Source organism: Entelurus aequoreus, linkage group LG11, assembly GCF_033978785.1.
Source record: "Entelurus aequoreus isolate RoL-2023_Sb linkage group LG11, RoL_Eaeq_v1.1, whole genome shotgun sequence".
NCBI classification, from domain to species: Eukaryota; Metazoa; Chordata; class Actinopteri; order Syngnathiformes; family Syngnathidae; genus Entelurus; species Entelurus aequoreus.
In genome coordinates, this window is record NC_084741.1 from 61,063,094 (window position 1) to 61,087,591 (window position 24,498).

The 24,498-nt window shown below is 37.6% G+C and overlaps 2 protein-coding genes across 6 annotated transcripts in view; both read right to left on the reverse strand.

Moving 5' to 3' along the window:
• Positions 1-1,076: 1,076 nt before the first annotated feature.
• iqcg (IQ motif containing G) lies at positions 1,077-11,110 on the reverse strand. 2 transcript variants are annotated; one of them, XM_062064330.1, is made up of 10 exons: positions 10,981-11,110; positions 9,200-9,328; positions 9,074-9,102; positions 8,356-8,478; positions 7,593-7,677; positions 7,335-7,496; positions 6,460-6,534; positions 3,219-3,350; positions 3,062-3,151; positions 1,077-1,251 (listed from the first exon to the last, which is right to left on the reverse strand). In XM_062064330.1, the coding sequence occupies exons 1-10, from the start codon at positions 10,984-10,986 to the stop codon at positions 1,132-1,134; spliced, it is 951 nt and encodes a 316-aa protein (XP_061920314.1). In that variant the 5' UTR covers positions 10,987-11,110; the 3' UTR covers positions 1,077-1,131. The 2 variants fall into 2 exon arrangements, with proteins under 2 accessions (XP_061920314.1, XP_061920315.1); XM_062064331.1 differs by having other exon boundaries at positions 1,106-1,251; positions 3,062-3,146.
• A 187-nt stretch (positions 11,111-11,297) lies between these two features.
• The window catches only part of spire1b (spire-type actin nucleation factor 1b), a 75,107-nt gene continuing 61,906 nt past the window's right edge, over positions 11,298-24,498 (reverse strand). For 2 of the 4 annotated variants that reach the window (XM_062063698.1, XM_062063695.1), the window contains 9 exons: positions 24,036-24,086; positions 23,171-23,334; positions 22,981-23,074; positions 21,074-21,216; positions 18,588-18,725; positions 17,753-17,823; positions 17,643-17,670; positions 17,097-17,374; positions 11,298-14,000 (listed from right to left, as the gene is read on the reverse strand). In XM_062063698.1, coding sequence (XP_061919682.1) covers positions 13,745-14,000; positions 17,097-17,374; positions 17,643-17,670; positions 17,753-17,823; positions 18,588-18,725; positions 21,074-21,216; positions 22,981-23,074; positions 23,171-23,334; positions 24,036-24,086 — 1,223 coding nt within the window. In that variant the 3' untranslated portion in view covers positions 11,298-13,744. The remainder of the gene's footprint in view (positions 14,001-17,096; positions 17,375-17,642; positions 17,671-17,752; positions 17,824-18,587; positions 18,726-21,073; positions 21,217-22,980; positions 23,075-23,170; positions 23,335-24,035; positions 24,087-24,498) is intronic. The other 2 variants (XM_062063696.1, XM_062063697.1) reach the window with 1 other exon arrangement.

The following is a 24,498-nucleotide window of genomic DNA, read 5'->3' on the forward strand; positions in this document are numbered from 1 at the left end:
GAAACTTATTAATATAATATGGGATAAGTTGATAGGCAACACTAAATTGGCCCTAGTGTGTGAATGTGAGTGTGAATGTTGTCTGTCTCTGTGTTGGCCCTGTGATGAGGTGGTGACTTGTCCAGGGTGTACCCCGCCTTCTGCCCGAGTGCATCTGGGATACACTCCAGCACCCCCGCGACCCCGAAAGGGACAAGCGGTACAAAATGGATGGATGGATTATTTATATTAAAATGTTTACATATATTTTATCACATGTTTTATACTATATATGTTTTTAAATGGCGCTATTTTTTTTTTATTCTCCAGTGTGGACACCTCAAAGGTGGCCTTTTTCCTAAAATCCTTTGTGCCATGCCATGTTTTGTTTTTGCTTTATTGTCAATAGTGCTGTGTGTCTGTGTGTGTGTGTGTGTGTGTGTGTGTGTGTGTGTTTGTGTGTGTGTGTGTGTGTGTGTGAGCACACGCATGCGTGCGTGTGTGTTTGTGTGTGTGAATGTGTGTGTGTATGGTTTCTTCTCTTCTTTTATTATTGTCTTTTGTGTGTTTTGTTTTGTACAGAACTGTGTGCCTGTGTATGAAAAGTGCTATATACTGTATATAAAGTTTGATTTGAATGAATACATATATATGTATGCATAAAATTGTACACATGGAAATATCAATGGTAAAAATAAAATTGTTAATGTTGTAAAAGACACAAATGTATATGGAGTTTGATTGGTTTCAAACAGAGGTAAAAACTATATACATATATATATTGCGGAGATGCATTTATCGCAGCCATGTCTGGAACCAATTAACAGCGATAAACAAGGAACTGTGTTCATATTCCCATTCTTCAAATTATTTAAAATTAAGTTCCAAATTCGGAATTCTGCACAAGCCTTATATACCCCCCTGCATGTGGGCGTTCAAGGAAACAATCAACACAAAAACACACAAAATGACCTCACAATTAAAAACTAAATTGGTTGCTTTACTACCAGTTACATTAGATTTCTACAAGGGGAATTTTGTTATGCGCCACTAAAATATTTTTGAAATAAAACAATTTAGATGTGATTGAGGAACCATTATTTTATTTCACAATATGAAAAGTATTACCGTAAACAAGAACAAGTATGGAACTTATTTCTTCTTCTTCTTCTTTCCTTCCTTCTTCTTCTTCTTTTTGCCTTTCTTGTCTTCCACTTTCCTATAAATGCCGAAGCCTTTGCGGACCATGCAACCTCTCCACCAAGCCTGTACCTGTAAGGGTCGACACTACAATGAAGTTTTACATTTCCACCAGGTCTTCTACAGTACAGTACAGAATGGTAAAGTTATCCAATTAAACAAAGCACTAGGACCAGGCTAAAAACGGCCAGTCAAGCTGAACGGTTTCCCCTTTAGACCGCCCACAAGCTCATCAGTTGGCTATGCCATTTAATGCTAACGTGTGATTGGCCGTCCCAGCTGTCACTCCATCTGCTGGCGTGACCAAAAGTCTGCGTTATCTGCCACTGTAAATTGTTAACATGTTCTGCTTGGGTCACTTGAGTTAGACAGATATTAATATCAGAGGTTTCCTTTACATGAATATTTAAGTCTGAGTCTGTGCACATGCATTCCTGTGTTTGGTAATTAGGTGCAGTGGAGGGTCCAATGGGACACCATTAATGAATATTTAAATTATTATGTTGATGTGTTATTAGGTATATTTGGAATAAAATACATAAATGTGCTACTAAATGTGCTATTAATTTTGTAATGTTAAAGTCAATTTGATTTTTTAATCATGTAATAATTATTCTGATATTTATTTAATTCATTATTTCATGATTTAGTTAATATTGATTTCCTTATTTCATGATTTATTTCATGATTTAATTATATATTTGTATTATTTCATGATTAAATAAACTATTTCATGACTTAAATAGTTATCTAATTATTTTATGATTTTATTTAATCATTTCAAGAACTTGTGTGTCAGCGCTTCATGAATTAATCTTATCTGTCAATGTCAGCAGGCGAACCCTGAAACCTGATTGTGGAACCCTTCGACCAGAGAAGCAGAGGAGTATTAGTTTATGTATTGGTCTGAAAGTGTGGAAATAACTCAAGACAACTTCAATAAATAGCTCTAATTTAACTTGCTTTCACATACTCCGCAAGGTCTAAAAAGTACACATATATTCTCATTTGACGTCATATTTTGAAAGATTCTCAAAGTTCCATAGTTCAAATCTAGTCCAACATTATCATTGGACTAGATTTGAACGAGACCCGCCCACTGACTTTGATGGGTGAGACGGATACAATCAATTCATGATACGCTGACACACAGGTTCATTAAATAAACAAATAAATCATGAAATAATCAATTCACCCTAAAATAATGAAATAATGAAATCAGCAATTCATTAAATTATATTGAAATCCATCCATCTATCCATTTTATACCGGTTCATTGATAAAATATTGAAATAAATAATTAGATGATCGAATCAATAACATAATGAAGTCAATGAGAAAAAATTGAAATAATTAGATCAATAAATCATTAAAAATAATCAAATCAATTATTAATAATAATGAAATCATTCATTTTAAATTATTACATAATTAAATGTACTTTTACATTAAATACATGAATGACACATTTAATAACACATTTATGTATTTAATTCCAATTACAATTTATTAATGACACAGTTTAAGTAGTTTTCAAAATTACACACACACACGCACCACCACCACCTCTGAAATAAAGATTTAGTCCCTACGCGTTTATTTCTACTAATGATTTAGTCCCTACGCGTTTATTTCTACTAATCTGCAGTATTTATTAACAGTGATTTTTTTGTGTTCTCCCCATTGCATTCCCACTGTGGAGCAGAAGTGATGTTTTTGTAGACCAAATTATTTACTACATGGTTGCTAAGCATGGTATTCAGTTGCCATGGAATCCTCAAATGTGCGTACCAAACTTTACTGTAGTGCTTGGTGGAAATGGAGCGTATTCCATCAACCCACCAACTATCAGAGGTTAATGGCTCCAAATAAATGTTGTTACCTTGATTGAAGCTTTTTTCCTAAGCTCCAGCTGGCGAAGTCTCTCCTGCTCCTCCCATTCTTCTTTCACCACCTCTTCCATCTCGCTGTACTAAATACACATGTACAACTTGTGAATCCCGGTTCATGCTGACCTTCTGCCCTGTTTAAGCATTTACCTTCTTCTGCATAGCGGTCAGTTTCTCCAAGTTGGTTGCTCTTCTGTAGCGCGTGCTGGTGAGATGCTGCTCCTTCTCCTGCATGTTCTGCTCTGTGCACTCCTGCCACTGTCGCAGCTGATCTTGCAACTCCTGCTCAACAAAGAGGAACATGATGAGCTTGGGTTACAAGGTAAAACAATGGGCATAGTAAACGAGAGAAAGTGTAATTTCCTAAATGAGTGTGAATACTGAGAATAGTGAAAACTAGAACATTTGTTAATCTATCATTGCATAAAGTACCCCTTGAATAGGATGTGAAAATATCCTGTGAGAGTAGAAGGATATATTTTTTGTTTTATTTGCAATACTAAAAAAAAAACTTCTTATGCTAATATAAATATTTGTTTAACCACAAGCACACATAGGACTGGAGCTGAAGCAAAGCAAAACTTTTTTTCAATCTGCTCTGTTTAGTACAACTACACGTTTGTACATGTTAAAGGCAAAAAGGATTGTTTTTAAGTTAGTTCGGAGACTAAGTAGACAATCTAGGGAATTCTAGATCCCTTAGTAGAGGGAGATACAAATTTAGAGTTGCCAAGCGACAGCCTCAAAACTGGCAAGATTTGAAGAGTCTGTAAAGAGGAAGGGACCAAAATCTCACATTTCAGCAAAATTTCTCAATGTGGTTTCAAAAACAATTCTTTAGAAATGAAACTTGGGTATACTATAATCAGTGCACAGTTTGGAAAGCAGTATATATTTACTGGTATCTGGAATCATTTATATATCTGGAATCATTTATATATGAAGACGCTATGCCAAAATTGATTTGTATAAGTCTGTTTCTTTTAAAATAGTATATTGTAATATGGTTAGGGCCTCACCTACTCCCCGAAAAACAGAGTTTCGCTGTACATCTCAGCTTACGAGTCCCCCAACTCTGTGTTTTTTGGGATACAAGGTGTCTCTCGGCTAATTGATAGTTCAAGCTCAAATTTAGTCTAAATGCTGGTGCCAGAGTTTCTTTGGTCCTAATCTACTAAAGGTTTTTGTGTATTAAAACAAGTGCAAACTTGATAGTACACGCAATGCTGCTCTGCTATGATTGAATCTCTTAAGTGAGAAAATAGAAGGTGCAATCCATTTAGCATGTCTGTCTTCCTGAATATGCAGAATATATATGCTGATCATCAGAATGTCAACAATACTGGGAAGAGAAGATGCAAACATAATTATTTAGCACATGGAATGTGATTTATCAGGGCTGAAACTGTTCTGCGGGCGCTACTTTGCATCTTTATTTAGCATGTCTGAAATCTGCATGCAACCTGGCACAGGTGATCGCGCTGCAAAGACAAATAGACAGACAATAATTCATCCTACGTGTGTGTCACTGTAAACATCGTCACAAATGAAACATATTAGACATATCATCACATCATTTTATAATTTTATAGCTGTGGAAGACTTAAAGGGGTCATAATATGATTTGTTTCCCACATTTAATACATTTCCTTATGGTCTACATAACATGTAATGGTGGTTATTTGGTCAACATTTTGCATGGATTATGTTGAACCGACCGTTTTTAAGATGCTTTCTGACCGTCTCTTTAGAATGCTTCATTTTGTGGGCGGTCATTTTTTTTTTGTTTTTAGCGCTTCCATAACGAGTCTATTGACAGATATAAGTTAGGACTGTACACTACGTTTTATTAGAAATGGCAACAGCAGAGGATGCATGTGCATGTATGAGCCAGTCTGCCCCGCAACAAGAGGATAGAGAAAAAAAGAGCTTATCGACTACTCGCGCTAAGCTCTCTGGGTAAAACTTTACCAAATATACGCTGACAAGATAGGGCAGAAAACGTCACAGGACAGAACAAATTCTAAACGGCTCATATGGTGGAAGAATGAAGGAATATCGTTGCAATGCCTCTGATGTTTGATTTCACATTTTCTGGACTTATTGGGATCCCAAATACCCAACAGCAGGTACCATCAGGTTACAAAAGTGTTTTTTTTGTTGCAAAATCAGGTCCCTTTAAGGGGCTGATTAAAACACATTCAATTGATGAATTTTGATGTCTGCTGGTGTTTTCTTTTTGTTGGTGTTAATTTTTATTTTTATTTAGGAAAATATATTATAAACATTTGGCCCTGCGATGAGGTGGCGACTTGTCCAGGGTGTACCCCGCCTTTCGCCCGATTGTAGCTGAGATAGGCTCCAGCACCCCCCGCGACCCCGAAGGGAATAAGCGATAGAAAATGGATGGATGGATGGATATTATAAACATAATTCAGAAAAAACGTCTTGCAATATGCATTTTCTTGCGTTGGGATCATTCAAGATGCATGAATACGCTGCAACGCTGCACGCCTCCCTGCAGAGCGCACTGTCAGTGTGCTAAAAGTAGTTTTTGTTGTATAGTTGTATAGATTGCAATTCTCTATTGCCCAAAAAAGTGGCACAGATTATAGATGTGTGCTTGTTTGTATGTTCAGCATCATTGCAAAAACTAACAGTTTTCCATGATGAAGCCGCTTACTACACACAAAATCCTCATCTAAGTAGGTCTGTTTGCACCACTTTTGCACTTGCTACATACAGTCTTTGAAGATCACACTAAGAGTACATGCAATGTTATAGTTGGCGCACACTATTTAGCGCTTGGCATTTGGATCTTAGAAGATCAGGCTCTTAAGAGTATATATATGTTGGAGCTTTGGCACCATCATTTAGACTTGATATGACCAATCTAAGAGCATGAGCATGAACTGATGAAGCCTGCTGGAATAAGTGTCTTTAAAGACAAACTCAACAGCCCAGTTGCAATCGATTGAGTGCGCTGAAAATACAATGACTTGGTCGAATGACAACATTCCATAGACATACAAAGTGATTTGTTATCAAGATGTTCATTTCTCTTTTTAAAACACATGTTAAAATTTTGTTTTTGGAGCCTATAACATAATAATGCCATTTATATTAATTTCAATGGGTAACAGTGATTTGCGATGCAATTAATTTGGGTTACGAGTTCCATCACAGAACCAATTAAACTCGTAAGCCGAGCAACAACAGTATATGTATTGTTTAGTAACATGTGAGAACTGCTGAGGTTCTTGTCAAGTTACTCAAACATAACTTTGTCTTTATTTTTTCTCATTATTTTTCAATGTTATTTTTATTTGTGTCCCTAATACTAATACGAATGTAATAATAGCTCAAGGCTTTTTCTAAGACCAATCCTGACCTGATGTTGTTTCTTCAGGAACTTTATTGACTCTTCATGAACTCTCTCCTGCAGCTTCAACTGATCATTCAGCACCTAAAAGACAGAGTGTTAATTATGGTTATGTTTTGAGTTTATTTCGAACATGCATAAAATTACAACATGATACGGCACAATTTCCAGTTTCTCTTTTCAACATGTTCCAAAAGGCGTAGGAAGAAGCAGATCTTATTCAATCTTATACCCCTTCCATAAATAGTAAAATAAAATAAAACATTTCAAGTATTTCATATAATGACATGAAATACTTACAACACTTATTTTATCAGTAAGTTCAAAATGTTTATCATGGTTTGTCTTCTTCTTCTTCTTGGTACTTTGTAAACACTTTGAGTTTGAATAGTTTCTTAAACTGGATTACATTGTTTGATTTATTTACTTAATTCATTCCATAACATAATTACACATACTGATATACTAAATGTTTTAAGTGTTGTACGTGCAAACAGATGCTTTAAGTTACATTTTTCTCTGAGGTTATGATTTCCTCTTTTGTTGAGAAAAATTGTTGTATGTTCATCGGTAACAGGTAAAAGTTTGCTTTGTGCAAAATTTTAGCAGTTTGCAAATTCACCATATGGTGGAATTTCAATATTTTTCTCCGTATCCAACATCATTTATTATTTGAACTTGTCTTTTTTGTAACACGGTTAGTGACTGAAGCATACTTTTGTAGTTATTTCCCTATATTTCTTAACAATAACTCAAATATGGTAACACTAATGTAAAGTTAAATGTAAATATCATGTTACTATATATACTATATGTACATAAAGGGTCAGGCCGCACTTGTGGGAATAATCTAAGACATATTACAGATGAATTGTTGCTCTCACCTGTACTTGGTCTTCAAGTCGCTTCTCAGCTTCCCTCATCTCATTTTGAGTTTTCTGGAGCTGCTGCTCAATGTTTCTCTCCTCAAGACTCTTCCTTTCAGCGTTTGACTCGTTCAGCCGATGCAGCCGGTCTTTGACATCCTCATACAGTGTTTGCAGTTCCTGACCGACAGGGAATAAGTTTGAGGTTTAAAATACATACTTTGTCTTCATCAATTCTGGAAATGGATAAAGGGATGTTTAGATATGCCCTCTCACCTTCAGTTGATTTGCTTTCTGTTGGAGCTCCGCTTGTTGCTTTGGTAACGTCCGTCTCCTCTTCTCCATCTCCTTCTTTGCTTCTCTGGGAGCAAGACACTCACATTACTTACACAACATATATCCTACAACTTGTCCACATGTGTGAATTGGTGTTTGCCTATTTGTGTTCTGTGATGAGTGGTGGTTCTAGCTTAAATGGCACCCTGGCTGTCACATGCATGTGGCATCCCACAGCTCGAAACACCATGGCCTGTGATTGACTGGCAGCCTCTCACCTCAATCAGCAGGGATAGGCTAGTGACACTGAACACGCGGTAGAACATGAATGGATGTTCATAATTATTTCCACCCAGAGTTTACATAAGTCTTTGGACAAGATTTGATATTGAAAAATGAAAATAGTTTTGATTGTGTTGCGGATGTCTTGCGGCCACTGGTAATAAAAATAGCACACTTGGGGCGGTGTTACTGCAAAGTGCATTAAAGTCTAATTGGATATGCTGACATCTGTCGTGGCGTCATTTACATGATAGTTTGACATTTTTTTCTTTTGTATTATTTGCAATAATAGTGCATTCATGTCATAGATGGCAATGCCGATTTTCATTACAAAAAAATGTTTAAATATCAAACAATACAGAAAATGTAAGTTAAAATCAACACTATTCAATTCCTACCATTGTGTTGTATTTTGGTAAGGATTCTGATAAATGTAATTAATTGTCTAGTGTGCAGAGTTTGTTTCAATCTGTTGAAGAACCTTTTGCTGCTTTCTGCATTCTTTTCCTGGTCCTGTCCGTGCACTACCTGTAGCAGACAGCTGAAGCTCTGCTTCTCTTCCAGCTCACCTTGTAATTTGGACACCTGCTGTGAGATATAGTGACTACACCAACAAAACAAAGACAGTTAGGTTCACAAGAAGACTTGAGATGGAACTTAATTCAGATCTACTTGGTCTGTAGGGACCATTGCTCCTTACGTGCTTGCTTGTGTGTGGTGTGCAACATAATTCATACAGTAAAGTGTTACCCTTACAGTCGGTATATCCATCCATCCATCCATTTTCTACCGCTTGTCCCTTTTGGGGTCGCGGGGGGTGCTGGAGCCTATCTCAGCTGCATTCGGGCGGTAGGCGGGGTACACCCAGGACAAGTCGCCACCTCATCACAGGGCCAACACAGATAGACAACATTCACACTCACATTCACAAACTAGGGCCAATTTAGTGTTGCCAATCAACCTATCCCCAGGTGCATGTCTTTGGAGGTGGGAGGAAGCCGGAGTATCTGGAGGGAACCCACACAGCCACGGGGAGAACATGCAAACTCCACACAGAAAGATCCCGAGCGCGGGATTGAACTCAGGACTATTCAGGACCTTCGTATTGTGAGGCACATGCACTAACCCCTGTCCCCCGTGCTGCCCGCTCAATCTGTATAATATAACTTTTTTATTATTTATTAAAAAAAAGTACTTACCAGTCTCGTTTCACCTTTTTTACTTTGGCCTAAAGGCAGAAAATGGTAATTGTATTTACAATATGATCACACTTCACCTCATCATCACCTTACTATACTGCATGCCGTGGACTGTTAAGCCGTCACCTGTCGCTCTTCAGTGCTGCACTCCCTGTGGATCTGGATCGTCAGAGCATGTTCCAGTATGTCCAACTGGTCTGAGCACTCCTCCAGTACAGCTGCCAGTCTGAAACTCTGAATCTGGGACAAATACATCTGTGGACAGGTTTATATAATTGAGTGAAAATAAATCAGGCTGCATGCAATACTGAATCTGGACACTGGAGTGCACTTAAAAACCGTGTCACTGAAAACACCAGAACTATAAACCATTAAGACCAGGGGTGTCCAAACTTTTTCCACTGAGGGCCGCACACGGAAAAATTAAAGCATGCGGGGGCCATTTTGACATTTTTAATTTTCAAACCATAACAAAATATATGGATTTTTTTTTTTACCTTTAGGGCTTCCAGTGCCATAAAGGGTCTAAGTCATTAAAATGTTAAAAATAAGTCAAATTATTATTATTATTATTTATTTAACGCTTGCAGTAAATCTCTTCAGTATATCAACTTCAGGTTGATATAAAGTAAAAAAAAAAAAAAAAAGGTTTTATGCCTTTTCTGTAAGACAACTTTATTTTTTTATAATAAAACTGAAATATGCAGTATTTCCCCCACTGCCCAAAACATTCAGAAAGCAATGTTTGATGTGAAGTAATTAGAGCCTTAAAAAGATCAATAATGCAGGACACCATTGATTTTAATTCATAATTAATTTTGAGTAATCACAGTGAAAAGATAAATAAAATCCCATTAAATATATTTGGGATCCACTCATATAAAGTGATACATTTTTATTATTATTTTTTTTAACTTTCAACACTTAAGTTACAAGATCAACTTCAGATATGTCTGTCGATTTTACGTTTGAACTATTATTTTGTTTGTTTTATGCTCTTTGGTCAAAGACAACGTTGATGTTTTTGTATGGCAACCACACAATATTTTCTGCAATATTTTCCACATAAAACATTTTTAAGTGAAATATTTGAAATAATTGGAGCATTGAATAGGTCAATAATTCATTATAACATTTTTTTATTTTTTTTTTGAGCAATGGCAAAAAAAAGAAAAATAAAGATAGACAAAAGAAAAAAAAACGCCTGCATGGCAGCTTTGTGTCGACATTGCAACTTTTTCTAGTTAGATTTCACCTCATTCCACTTTTTTAAATGTTTTTTTAAATTTTTGCAATAGCATTTCCAGAATGTGTGGCGGGCCGGTAAACAATTAGCTGCGGGCCGCAAATGGCCTCCGGGCCGCACTTTGGACACCCCGGATTAAGACAGTAAATAATTAAAAAATAGTAAGGTATTTTCCTTTTTAATATCCATCCATCCATCCATCCATTTTCTACCTATAACATAATAATACATATATAATATGATATAATGTTACTGAAAATAATGATTTAGTTCATAATTAGCATTTTTAGTAAGGTAAATAAGTCACTAAACTGACATAACACATCTTACTATGAGGCAGTTGATCACGTGTCGCGCTCAGCCAATCAGTGAAGATGAATGACAAGCACAGGAAATACAGAATAAGACTGTAATTGAAAGATTCATTGTACTGTTGTGAATAATTAAAATTATTTTTTTTCTTAAATTCAAGACACACACAACAAAGAAAACTTTCCTAACAGTTACGTCGGCGCGTCGTAAAGATAAACACGACGAATGACGCCGCATCCGCCATGTTCTCCTCGACCGAGTTAATGTCGAGCTACTATTTCTATTGATAATACTGTCGTGTTATTACACTGCGAATTACAATATGGACGTGTAAAAGAAATGAACTTACGTCCATAACAGGACGTCATAGTCCAGTCAAAGCAACGCTTGAGAATTTAGTGTTGCAAAGTAAACAATGCACTTTCCGTTCAGTCGAGCCAGAGCGGGTGGTTGATACGTTTCTATGGTAACGCCGGTCAGGTGGTGCAAAATCTGACCAATCAGAACAGCGAGCGACAAAACGAACCCACTGCACTGCATTGTATTGCTCAAATAAGTCCAAATATATCCAGATACTCATTATTTGGAGACATAAGCATGGGTTTGTGAGCAAATCATCTCTACCAAAATTACCTTAAAAATAGAAGAAAGACAGCAAAGTGGAGGTATTGCATTTATTTTTGTTCATTTGTTGCATTCTGGCCAAGGAATTTGAGTTTGAAGATAATACACACTGAAGATACAAGTGAAACTGTTCATGCATGACGCTGTTTCTCCTTGTGGACTTCTCCATTCTTCCTCCAACCTACAAACACCATCAAGGCAACACAATTGAAACACATCATTCAGCAAAAACAACTTGTACACTCACTGTAGATGACATGTTAACATACTAGTGTGACCACTAATATATTCAAACTTGTAAGGCAAAACAAAACAAAATGAAGCCAACATTTAGGAAGTCAGTTTCTGGATCGCAAAGGAAGGCATAATAACCGCATATATTAAATTTGTTGAGCTGAGTGTGTGTTGTCAAAACGTCTGTGGAAAATAACTGTAATACAGTCGTAGGCATTGTATGTAATGTACAATGTGCCATTTTAAACAGCACTTATAAATAATGAATGGTGTGAAGACTAAAGTAAATGTGATGTAGAATAATTACTGCAATGTTACTGCCAAAAAGAAACAGCCGGTTAAAATAGCCAATTATAAAAATGTAGAGAATGCAGCTATTTAAAATCAAATATAATTAATATAACAAGTAAATAAATAAACATTAGAAAGCATGACTTCCAACATCAATATGGGCACATTTGTGTCATAAATGTTTGTACACCAGCTATGCAATTATTGGTTTGTACAAGAGATTTATAGATGTTGTTATTATTATAATGCTTTAGACACAACCTAAATTTAAAAAAGGTCACGGCACGACCAATGCAACGTTCAAATCAAGACACTTGTGGATACTGTTTACCATACAAACCACACAAGGAGGTACTTTTACGAATGTTAGCAATTTTGTTTGTCTGCTTGTTCATTCCTAAATACTTAGAACCTTGGAGGGAAAGGGTTTGGAGAGTTTGTTGGATTATTATGTCAGACCTTCCCTCGGGTCAAATGGAGTAGAAAATACAGGGTGTCCATAAAGTCTCATTACAATTTAACAAATATATTTTAAAAGTAAACAAATAGACAAGTCTGTGGAAATTATCACAGAATATCGAAGTCTTTTGCATGGTTTGATACATATTGGCAAGGTTATTTGGGCGATGTCCCATATCTTTTCTTCCAAACACAATATTTTTTAACATAGTAGTAATAGGTTCAGGGAAGTGAATGCATGAATGAATAAATGTTTGATTTAAAAACCCAATGTCTTTAAACATTTTAATAACCATGCAGTATAGAAAATAATTCTGATTTACATATCTCATCCATTGCTTTTGTAATACAGTGGTACCTCAAAACATTTGACTTTACATGCTAGCATTAGCTTACACCTAGAATTTGACATAACTTTGTTTGTTGGAATTGAAGGACAGTGCTAAGAAGAAGAAGCAGATGATATTCAATGAATAAAATAAATAAATAATCAAAAACCTGATTGAGCATGTAGCTCGCTAACTTGGCGAAGCAATTCGAACGTATCACTGCTAGTCTGTACCATATTGAATCACAATGAGTTGATACAACAGCCAACAATGTTAAAATATTATCTACAGTAAACTGCGGACATTTATTTATGAAACTATGGAAAAGCTGCTGATGGTGTGTTTGAGGAAAAGCAGCTGGAAGGATATAAAGTCCACTGTCCAGGGTAAATGCTTTATTATTACCTTACTTCTTACTTATATTGTTTTTATACAATATGTCTTATATATAAAATATTTGTTTTCTTTTGAAATGGCATGTGATATGTTAAAATGGTGCTGTTTTAAGGGGCCCAAACACTAATTCATTGTTTTCAATTAATTTCAATGGGAGAAATTGTTTTAAAATACAAGTGTTTTTAGTTAAGAGCTCCGTCACAGAACCAATTAATAAGTTGAGGTACTACTGTATATTTTTTACATTGTAAAGACACTTTGTGGACAACGGGTATTTCACTTTATGGCACTACATCTGCACAAAAAATGATTTTAGTTAATAAAAGAAAGAATTAAATGAGCCACTTTAAATAATGACAATTTGATAATTTGTCCAAAATGATGAGTGCATACAAAAAAATACAAAGATAAATTAAACCTGATACATATTGTATAGTTTCGATAAATCTGACTGTCACTCTTTACCCCATGACCACTGCGCAGGCCTCGTGTGCCCCACGTTGTGACAGCTCAAAGAGCTCAGACAGTCTTTCTTCTGTCTTGTGCTTATTAGTTTCAGTGTGAGCTGGGGTGGATCACTCTGAGAGGAAAGTACAGACAAACATTGTGTTTCCTCTCTTTTTTCCAAGTTCTCGAGTAGACATTAAAGGGTTATCCATAATGATAAAAAATAATTCAGTTGAGGAGCTGTACATGATGGCGAGGACACATCAACAAAGCCCTCATCCCCCCCAGAGTTGTATTATTTATGGCTGTGGTACATACAGAGACGTCTAGAGTTTAGATCTCACTGATTGTTCGCTCAGTGGGCCGGTACTCCTCCCTTCCTTTAGGCGAGGACATGTATAAGGATTGCGTCTTGCGTTTTAAACGAGCTCTTTTAGTGGCAAGAGACAGGCTGTGCTTGCTGGAGGCGATAATGTCACAGATGAATTTCTTGCAGTCGACACACACCTCCATGGTGGCCCAGTCCTCGGTCAGCTCTGGTGGAAGCTCTAGTGCTTCATGAGACTTTAAGGAGCCGTGCTTGGACAGCCTGAATACAAAACAGAAACCCTATGTTATTAAAGTCCATGAATGCAATAATAAAAAATTAAAAGGCCTCGTGTGAGTATGCCATCATAATTGTTACTGTATTATTTCAGGATTGAATTTGTCAGTTAAAGGAGCCATGGTGTCCAGATAACCAAAATTTCCCTAACAGTTATCTTAATGTATTTTTTACTCCTGAAAAGTAAATCTGCACGGCAGTCATTTACGATAATATCAATCAGTTGTTGAGTAGCCGGTAGATAACTAACTGTACATGGAACGCCCCATTTCCATCGCCAGACTCGATATGCCGCCCCCTCTTGGAGTGACGTAATCTACAAAACTGGAGCCCATTTCCCTGCATAGACAGTGTGGATAAAGGCATGTAAAACTATTATTTGCATCACTTCATAGGATGTTTTTGTCACCCTGGTACATGATTACCTCAAAATTGATATGGTTAACAATATGAGTAAAAAAAACAAAAAAAAACAATCGCCATTTCTGCACTACCCTTTTCTTGCCTCTCCTCTACCTAAGACACCAGAGCCTCTGTTTCCTCATGCACTTTCAGCATTTCCTCAAGCATCTATTGGAAAATAGATGAGTAGATGAGGACGCAAAACAGAACACTACCGTAATTTCCGGACTATAAGCCGCTACTTTTTCCCCTCGTTCTGGTCCCTGCGGCTTATACAAGGGCGCGGCTTATTTACGGCCTGTTCTTCTCCGACACCGACGAAGAGGATTTCGGTGGTTTTAGTACGCAGGAGGAAGACGATGACACAATGATTAAAGACTGACTTTTCATATACCGGTAGGCTGGTTATTTTGATAACGTACAGGCGAGCGCTTTGTATTACTTTGCACCGTTGTATTATTTGTACTCTGCACGAATGCTGTTCGCCATGTCAAAGATGTGAAAGTTTGATTGAATGATTGAAAGATTTATTGTTAATAAATGGGACGCTTTGCGTTCCCAAACAGTCATCTCTGTCCCGACAATCCCCTCCGTGGTAGCAGGAACCCCTATATACTACGGTAATTACACATCAAAACCCTGCGGCTTATAGTCGGGTGCGGCTTATAGTCGGGTGCGGCTTATATATGGAGCAATCTGTATTTTCCCCTAATTTTAGCTGGTGCGGCTTATAGTCAGGTGCGGCTTATAGTCCGGAAATTACGGTAGTTAGTTGTTTACTCCGTAAACCAAAATCCTAACTGCTCTCTTCATCAAAGACTTCCAACACAATTTTAGCAACACATTAAGGTGAGTTGAGTTCATTAAAAATGTTTTACTGCACATAACCATTACCAACTGTTCCCAAACAACGCACAAGTCTTTTTTTTTTTTTGTCAAGATATGCTATTTTTTACTGTAGGTAGAGAAAATGAATAGCATTATAGGGGTGGGCCAAATGATAAATAAATGATAAATGGGTTATACTTGTATAGCGCTTTTCTACCTTCAAGGTACTCAAAGCGCTTTGACAGTATTTCCACATTCACCCATTCACACACACATTCACACACTGATGGCGGGAGCTGCCATGCAAGGCGCTAACCAACACCCATCAGGAGCAAGGGTGAAGTGTCTTGCCCAAGGACACAACTAGGATGGTAGAAGGTAGGGATTGAACCCCAGTAACCAGCAACCCTCCGATTGCTGGCACGGCCACTCTACCAACTCCGCCACGCCGTCCCGAAAGAAAAGGTAAACTCAATAAATACATACAGTGGGGTACGGGGACCCCTAGAGGTAGTTGTAGGGTATCCCCAGCTATTTGGCAGATAGTTAATAGTAATGGACCCTTATTGGGTCATTACACTCTCAGTTAGTTTCAGTGAGATAGAAATGCCGTTAAATGTAGCTTTGATGGAGCAAGCTACTTTTGCCGTGTAGCTTGTAGTGTAGCTTGCTACAATTCTCCGGGGATAGCTTCCCCTGTAGCTTAGCTACTTTTAATTAAGAGTAACTTGTAGCTTAGCTTACTACATTTTCCAAGTAGCTATTTGTACTTGTGTTTGACTTTCTCTTCTACTGTTACCGAATAGCATTATTTTTGTTTTACTGAGATTCAAAGATAGTCAGTTTTTGTCAAACCATCTCTTTAATTTGTTCATTTCTTCTGTTATTATTTGTATTAGCTTCTGTGTGTTTTCTCCTGAATAAAAAGCAGTCGTGTCGTCTGCACTAAATTTAAGTCCTTTATAACTTTACAAATGTCGTTTATATAAAGAGGGAACCATTTTGGTCCCAGTATTGATCCCTGTGGTACACTGCAAGGTATCGCTAACTCTGTTGGTATATTTTCACTTAGCTTCACGTATTGCTTCTTGTTGGTTAAGTAGCTTCTTATCCTGTTTAAGACCAACCCTCTGATGCCATATAGTTCTAATTTTGTGGTTAAGATATTATGATTAGTTATGTCAAATGCTTTCTTTAGATCCATACACACTTTCGCTGCACACTGTTTACCATCTATTGTGTTGATAATTTCCTCTGTTATTTCGATTAATGGCATCGATGTTGAAATGTTAGCTCTGTATCCATATCGGTAGTCTGTGAGTATTCCACTTTTATTTATGAATCTGAGGTCCATCATTTCTTCATATTCCCATCATTTGTAATTATATACAGAATGACTCCCCCTTTAGTTGTATTGCCACAACCTGCGACTACGTATCTGGCACACATTTGTTAATTCCTTCCAATCCTGCGGAAAAATGCCATGATTCGGGATGAAGATGCTAGCAAAACACAAACAACGCAATATGAAATGGCCTCCAGTGGTCTGTATCTGACATCAGCAGGCTGATGTAGGCCACATTTGGAGCTAAGAGTGGATGTTCTAAAATGTGCTGAAAGTGATCTGAAAACAAGCTTAAAATCACAACTGTGTCTATTTTTGGGGGAAGTTTTACTTTTCTTTTAATCGTTTTTATGTTCAGAGCTATAGTAATAGGAGCCAATGTTTTCAGCATTAGAGGGGCCATTCAAGGGACAAAATCAGTCCCCAATCTTTTGTTTTAAATTACTTTTCCTCACAGACCACCATATCAATTTAAACCAAAGCAGGGATCAGGATAAACGTCTTACTTGGACATGGTCTTGTGGATGCTTGGCCGTCGATGGCCACTGGAGGACTTCTCCGATTTGACTGCCGCTGCTCCAAAAGCCTTTCCTGCTCCTTTAGCTTCTGCTTTGGAAGTCGGAGCGGCCGCTGCTTCAGCCACATCTGAAGTCAGCGGACCTCCAGCCACAGAGAGCCCCTGTCCTGCAGAAGTCATGGCACTTATCCTCTCCCTGGGAAGAGTGTTAGTAGAGCCGATGGAGTAGATGGGCAGGCTGGAATAAGGTTTGGATGGCAGTCTCATCTGTCAACATATGAAAGGTCTTAAAACTTGTTCCTATTGTAAATGATTACAACTTCCACAGAGGTTATGTTTCAAACACAAGTTCAAACTAAATGCTTTTAACAACGCAAAGCATCTGGAAATGTTTAAATTCTGTCATTTGAAATTTGGTGTCACAAAATATAATTTTTAATGATTTGTTTTTCCATTTTGTTATACATTATCAATCAATCAATGAATGTTTATTTATATAGCCCTAAATCACAAGTGTCTCAAAGGGCTGGCTTACCTTTTTGCAACACTGTGAACACACAGGCCTGTGAAAAGAAAAGAAGCAATGAATATTATACAATGTTTTTTTTATAGTTTTTTGTAGTGGGAGTGTGGATGGTGCTTTACTTTTTGCAAAACTGGCAGACGTAAGACCAGGTGAAAAGGGAAAACCTTTTGGTTCGACAACAGAAGCAAAGCTGCAATGAGAATATACCAACATTAGAATTACGCAAAAATTGTTCAATATAACATAATATGTTGCAGTTCGTTTATGTCAATGACCCTCGGAGTGGCTGAGTGATGTTGACATAACCCAAACCGAAACCCAGAAATATACGTTGCTTGCAATTCTCCAAAGAAAAAAGGAGAATTGGCCATAATATAACAACATTTTTGAAACTTTGGCAATTTGTTGACAGTGTTTTCCTCCATTTGTGCATATTTTTTATTTTGATTCTTCAGTTTTCCTACTAATAGTGTTTTATACTTTTATCCAACAAAGCTGCTTGAAGTTTTTGGGTGGCTAACGATCGGATACATTTAAATAGGTATATATTTTGTTAGTTGCTGTGGTAGAATCCATGTTCATAATGCCATAGTTTTATTTTTAAGCTTACTTTCACTGAGCAGGAAGTCTCTTTGTGCATATTTTAATGGTGCGTAACAAAATAATAGTTATGTTGTTGTTGGTTAGTGATAATGAAGAAGTTTGTCGACATAAACAGAAATGACACTTTGGGTCTCAAACTATATGTTGACAAAAGTGGTCGGCCATGTATTTTGATAGGTAGGTCGACATAAGACGGGTTGTCGACATTAACGGGACAGACTTAAGTGGGTTCCACTGCAAACTATGAATGAAAAAATCGAGTGAATGGTGCAATCCAATGTTGTTGTTGGTTGATTGAAGTGTGTTTACAGTGATGAAAGTAACATTTCTCATTTTAAAAAAAAACCTTACCTTTCCCTTTTTCATTGCCGTGTAGATTTCTTTATACTGCTGAAATTTCTCCAGCTCTGCCTTTACCAGCACCTGTCTGATGTGCATCACCTCCTCCACTGTCAGAGACAGACACTCCACAGGGAAACCAAATTCTTCCTGCAAACACACAAAAATACTTGCTTAATGTAAATTACCCAAGGGACACTATTACACTACACCAGGGGTGTCGAACTTGCTTTCATTGAAGGCCACATCGCAGTCATGGCTGCCCTCAGAGGGCCGCTTGTAACAGTGAATGTAAGAATATAAAAGTATAATTGCCTCATAATATGTTATTGCCTATGCATTTGGTTATTAGATTTTTTTTTACATACAAATTGATGGATAACTTGCTTTGAAATCGTAAGTCAAGGTGACAAGCAGATATTTAATATTTATTGTTATTTTTACAAACTATCATACGGTATATACCGTATTTCCTTGAATAGCCGCAGGGGCGCTAATTAATTTAAAACCTCTTCTCACTCCTGCGGTTACCAAAACCATGCGGAATGAGCAAGCATGCTCTAATTATTTTAAAACCTCTTCTCACTCCGGCGCATACCTTATCATTAAAAACACATTTAATAAAAAAAACGTTATTATGATCTTACCTTTACTTGTAGATGGGTCCATGTGCAGCTGCTTCTGATCAAAGGCAGTCTTTCTCATCTTTCTTCAATTTTAAAAGTCTCTGGAGACATTCCTTTAATTATTACCTCCTGCTTCGATTGAAAGTCCAGTTTAGAAAACGGTTTTATTTTAGATATGTAATCCTCCATGTTAAAAGTGCAAGCAAACAATTGCTGCATGCTTGCTGCTTGTTGTCTTCTTCTGCAGTACCTGTCTCCTGCAGTACTGGTAGTCGCAAGAAGGATCACTAGCGCCCTCTACCACCTGGAGGCGGGAGTCATTTAATGACTCATATTTGACCCGGCGGAAGTGCCAAGCATGCGCTAATTATTTTGCGAAACGAGTTTGACCCGGCTGTAATTCTAGGCAGGCGAATACTATATTCCCGGCGCCAATTCAAGGAAATACGGTAATAGTTATGAGTGCTAAAAAATGTTATTTTTAAATTTTTGACGAATTAATAAAAAATAAAAACACATTTTTAGGCCATCTCTATGCTTACCTGGTGCATGTATGTGTCATACAGCAGCAACCAAAAGGAGGTTTTGCAACCTGTAAGCTGTTTTGTTTAGGTGTTGTTATTATTATACCAAATAATACATTGCAAAAAATCAGTTTGAATCAAAAATCGTGTTGAATTGAGTATCGATTATGAATCAAATCTTCACCCTAAGAATTGGAATCGAATGGCGAGGTGCCCAAAGATTCACACCAATAACAATTGAATATTTCGATATATATATATATCAAAGTTTAAAACATATGAAATTTCATGTATTACATACATTTGTTTCTGTCAAAATGGAAACAATGAAAACATTTAGTGAGAAAGATGAAGTATCCACATTATTCCCAGGCTTTCGCAGGCCACATTAAATGACGTGTTGGGCCGGATCTGGCCCCCGGGCCTTGAGTTTGACAAGTTTGCACTACACTATTACAATATACTGGATCATTACATACGACATATATACACGCAAGTCAGAAGCATAGGGCGTCACTGACTGTAATACTGGCACTATTCGTAATGGAGAGATTTCAATGTGTGGAATCTTAGTAAACAACACATTTTCAATGAGTAGAGATAATGGGCAGAAACTTTGAAGGTATCATCCTGGTGACAAGCTATTGTACCCCCACATGTAATTTGTAAGTGTAACCTCGAGGGTCGAAAGGGGTGTCCGAAACAAAGGGCAACCAGTGCAAATCAATGTATTATAAATGAGACATCCATCCATCCATTTTCTACCGCTTATTCCCTTCGGGGTCGCGGGGGGCGCTGGAGCCATATTACACCAACTTAATTCCTATTAAACAAAGATGTGAGGAGCTCCACAACCTGTGACGTCACGCACATATCGTCTGCTACTTCCGGTACAGGCAAGGCTTTTTTATCAGCGACCAAAAGTTGCGAACTTTATTGTCGATGTTCTCTACTAAATCCTTTCAGCAAAAATATGGCAATATCTCAAAATGATCAAGTATGACACATAGAATGGACCTGCTATCCCCGTTTAAATAAGAAAATCGCATTTCAGTAGGCCTTTAAGGTGCCAATGTCTGGTTCAAATATCTGAGCATATATTGACCTATATATTACATTGGATTGTTTTAGCATCTTTAATGTACAAAATGTAACAACGTAGCGCCTGCATCCATTTTTGTATTCAGCCCTTGGGGGACTTGACAATATATTGTGGGGGAGAACTATGCCTCTGAAGTTGTGCATGTCTGCTGCGGGCTGAAAATGGCCCTCAGACTGCACTTTGGACATCCCACCACTGCCAAGTAGGTTCAAGGGTACCTAAAGTGGTCAGACATTGTTAACTCACCAGAGATTTAGAGTTCTGTTTAGAGGGCCGCTGAAAGAGTCGGACATTGGTTGGGGTTTCCTTCTCAATGGAGTGTCTCCTCTGGGGCGTCTGGCGCCTCTCTGGTTGCGGTGTAGACGAGATGGGCAGGAACAGCGGAGGAGCTTGTGTTTAGAAGAGTAGAACAACACAACCATTAAAAGAAGAAGGAAATTAAAATATTAATGAAAACAATATTCTTTTAAATAAAAAGTGCTGTCAATTTTTTTTTTTTTAAATCTTATCAATCACACAGCTGCTTTTTAATCTACATTAATCGCGTTTCCTTTTGAATGACTAGAGACTCAAGAAAGGAATATAAATGCCCTTTACGTAATGATATAGATTTATACAGATTGTATATATAGTCTGTTATTACACTTAGAAATGTAATTTCTTTCAGTGTCAATGTCTACTCTGTCTATTTGTATTTGTGTTAGACTTTCTCACTTACTGCTTCCCAATAGCAATATTTTAGTTTTACTTAGATTCAAGGAGAGTCTGTTTTTGTCAAATAATTTCTTTGATTTATTAATTTCTTCTATCATATTAATTAGCTTCTGTGTGTTCTCTCCTGAACAAAAAGTGGTTATAATTAGAGATGTCCGATAATATCGGACTGCCGATATTATCGGCCGATAAATGCTTTAAAATGTAATATCGGAAATTATCGGTATCGGTTTCAAAAAGTAAAATTTATGACTTTTTAAAACGCCGCTGTACAGAGTGGTACACGGACGTTGGGAGAAGTACAGAGCTCCAATAAACCTTAAAGGCACTGCCTTTGTGTGCCGGTTCAATCACATAATATCTACGGCTTTTCACACACACACAAGTGAATGCAATCCATACATGGTCAACAGCTATACAGGTCACACTGAGGGTGTCCGTATAAACAACTTTAACACTGTTACAAATATGCGCCACACTGTGAACCCACACCAAACAAGAATGACAAACACATTTCGGGAGAACATCCGCACCGTAACACAACATAAACACAACAGAACAAATACCCAGAACCCATTGCAGCACTAACTCTTCCAGGACGCTACAATATACACCCCCCGCTGTTTTTTTCTCATACCCATGTTTTCCAAGGGGAGCACCAACTGCTGTTTAGTGTTTTGATTTTGTAGCCTGTGACTATTGGTCAACTGCACATTTGCAAAACAAACAATTAAAAGGGTCTGTTTTTTTCTACATTTAAAACCCTTCCTTGTGGTCTACATAACATGTAGTGGTGGTTCTTTGGTCAAAATGTTGCATAGATTATGTTTTATAGACCATTCTCAAACCGCTTTTTGACCGTCTCTTCAGAATGTGCCGTTTTGTGGGCTTTTGTTATCTACATGCCTCCACTTCAACAGTGTCTTCTCCTCGCCATTTTTCTGTAGTTTTTAGCGCTTCCATAGCGAGTCTACGGACGCTACTTTGTATTAGAAATGGCAACAGCGGAGGATACATGTGAATGTACGAGCCAGTCTGCCCCACAACAAGAGGATAGAGAAAAAGAAGGAACTGTTTGACTACAATGTCGGACTCGCGCAAAGCTCTTCGGGTACAACATTACCATATATGAAGATATCTGCTAATGTCACACTTGGGAAAAACGTCACAAATTTGGTCAAATTCCAAACAGCTCATTTGGAGGATGTGTGAAGGAAGATTGTTTTATGAATATCTCCACCATGCATTCATGATTTGATTTCAAATTATCAGCACATCCTAAATACACAAAAACAGGTAGCAATAGGTAAGAAAAGATGGTATAAAAGGTCCCCTTCAAACAAACTGCCCGAAATGTGTTGCCAAAAATATTTTGACAGCCCTAAAAATAACGAAAGAAAATGTAAGCGCAATTATGAAAATAACAGTTCAAGACTCACTCTTCTTTCCCAGTGCTGACTCCGGAGAGGTGTCATCCATCAGAGATGTCGCCACACTCGAGGTGCTGATTGATTTGTTCCCTGTGATCTCATCCTGAATAAACATATGGAACACACAAACACCCATGTCACAATTGACTGTGTCAAAGAACAGTTAGGAAGAAAGAGTAAAACAAAAGCCCACACTGACATCGGAGTCAGAGCTGTCGAGCTCAGCAAGACTGGGAGCCTTCAGAAGCTTCTTCCTCTGGGGTACAGACCGAGATCCGGAGGGTTGCATTTTTGGAGATGATGGTTCATTGTTCAAAGACAGAGTGCTGGACGTCCTCCTGCCCATGTATGGACTAAATTCCTCTACACAGAGCCACACACAAAAGACTGTCATTCAAACAACCAAACAGAAAGCAATGGATCTCTAAACATATCCTCTTGAGATTCCTTGCATTTAAGTGTCTAATTCCAAATTGGTTGTGAGTGTCTTGTTGAGAATAGTATCATGATGAGGGTAAAGTCAAACAATGCAGTGAATCCTGATAATAGAGGACAATAGAGATCCATTCCGAGAGGGTCGGGAAGGATGAATTAAGTTGGTTTAAGCACAGGATATTGGAGGAAGCGGGTGTTAAACACAGAGCATGGAGGCCCCAAATACCTAAACAGCCATCACTTGATATTTAGAGATTATACATCTTTAAAACTCAAAGGCTTAATTCATATTAATCCTGCTTTGTATATAACTCAGAGAGTTTACCTTGCTGGTTTATGGCAGTGCAAGAACTGTTTAAACGAAAGAAAAAAAACTTGGGAGGGTTGGAGTTAGTGTGAAATAATGAGACAAGTCACAGCTGATCTGTAATTACTCTCCACTTTGTGGGGTAATATGCTCATTAACTCATCATTTTGATGGGTTATCTTTCATAGAGGTCAGCATTGTACACTTTATTTTTTGTATCTGATCAGAGGATGCTTTAGTGAGCAGCCAGGGAGGCAGACAGACAAGGTAAAGGTTGAAAAATAAACCTTCAAGCATTGCTGCAACAATGCTCATACGTTACCTAGTCCCGTACGGAACAAGTCCTGTGGCATACTGCGAGTTTTGCCAAAACCTAGAAGTGGGATACCTCCTTTATTAGGGAACGCTATACATCAACATTTGTCATATATTTTGCAAAGCCTTTTGAATGATCTTATCTCAATTAAACAATGCAACTTTTTTTAAAGCCTCTTCAAAATACTAACCCAGTACCCTTACCTGGATTTAAGACCGTTGCTATATTTTTGTGTTGGAAAAGTGGCTCTCCCATAATTAAACACCTCAAAAATAGCTCTTCTCATGTACCATTTCCATTAGATGTGATGTCATTTTTTGAGCGGGAAGGCGACTGTGATAATGACCGATACTCAATGAGCCAAGATAAACAAATATCAAGTGGTGGTTTTAGAGGTATAGCAAATGGACTAATGAAGGTTGTGGTTTTAAAGTGGTGTCTCTGAGCCCATTGAGGGCCATTACGGCCT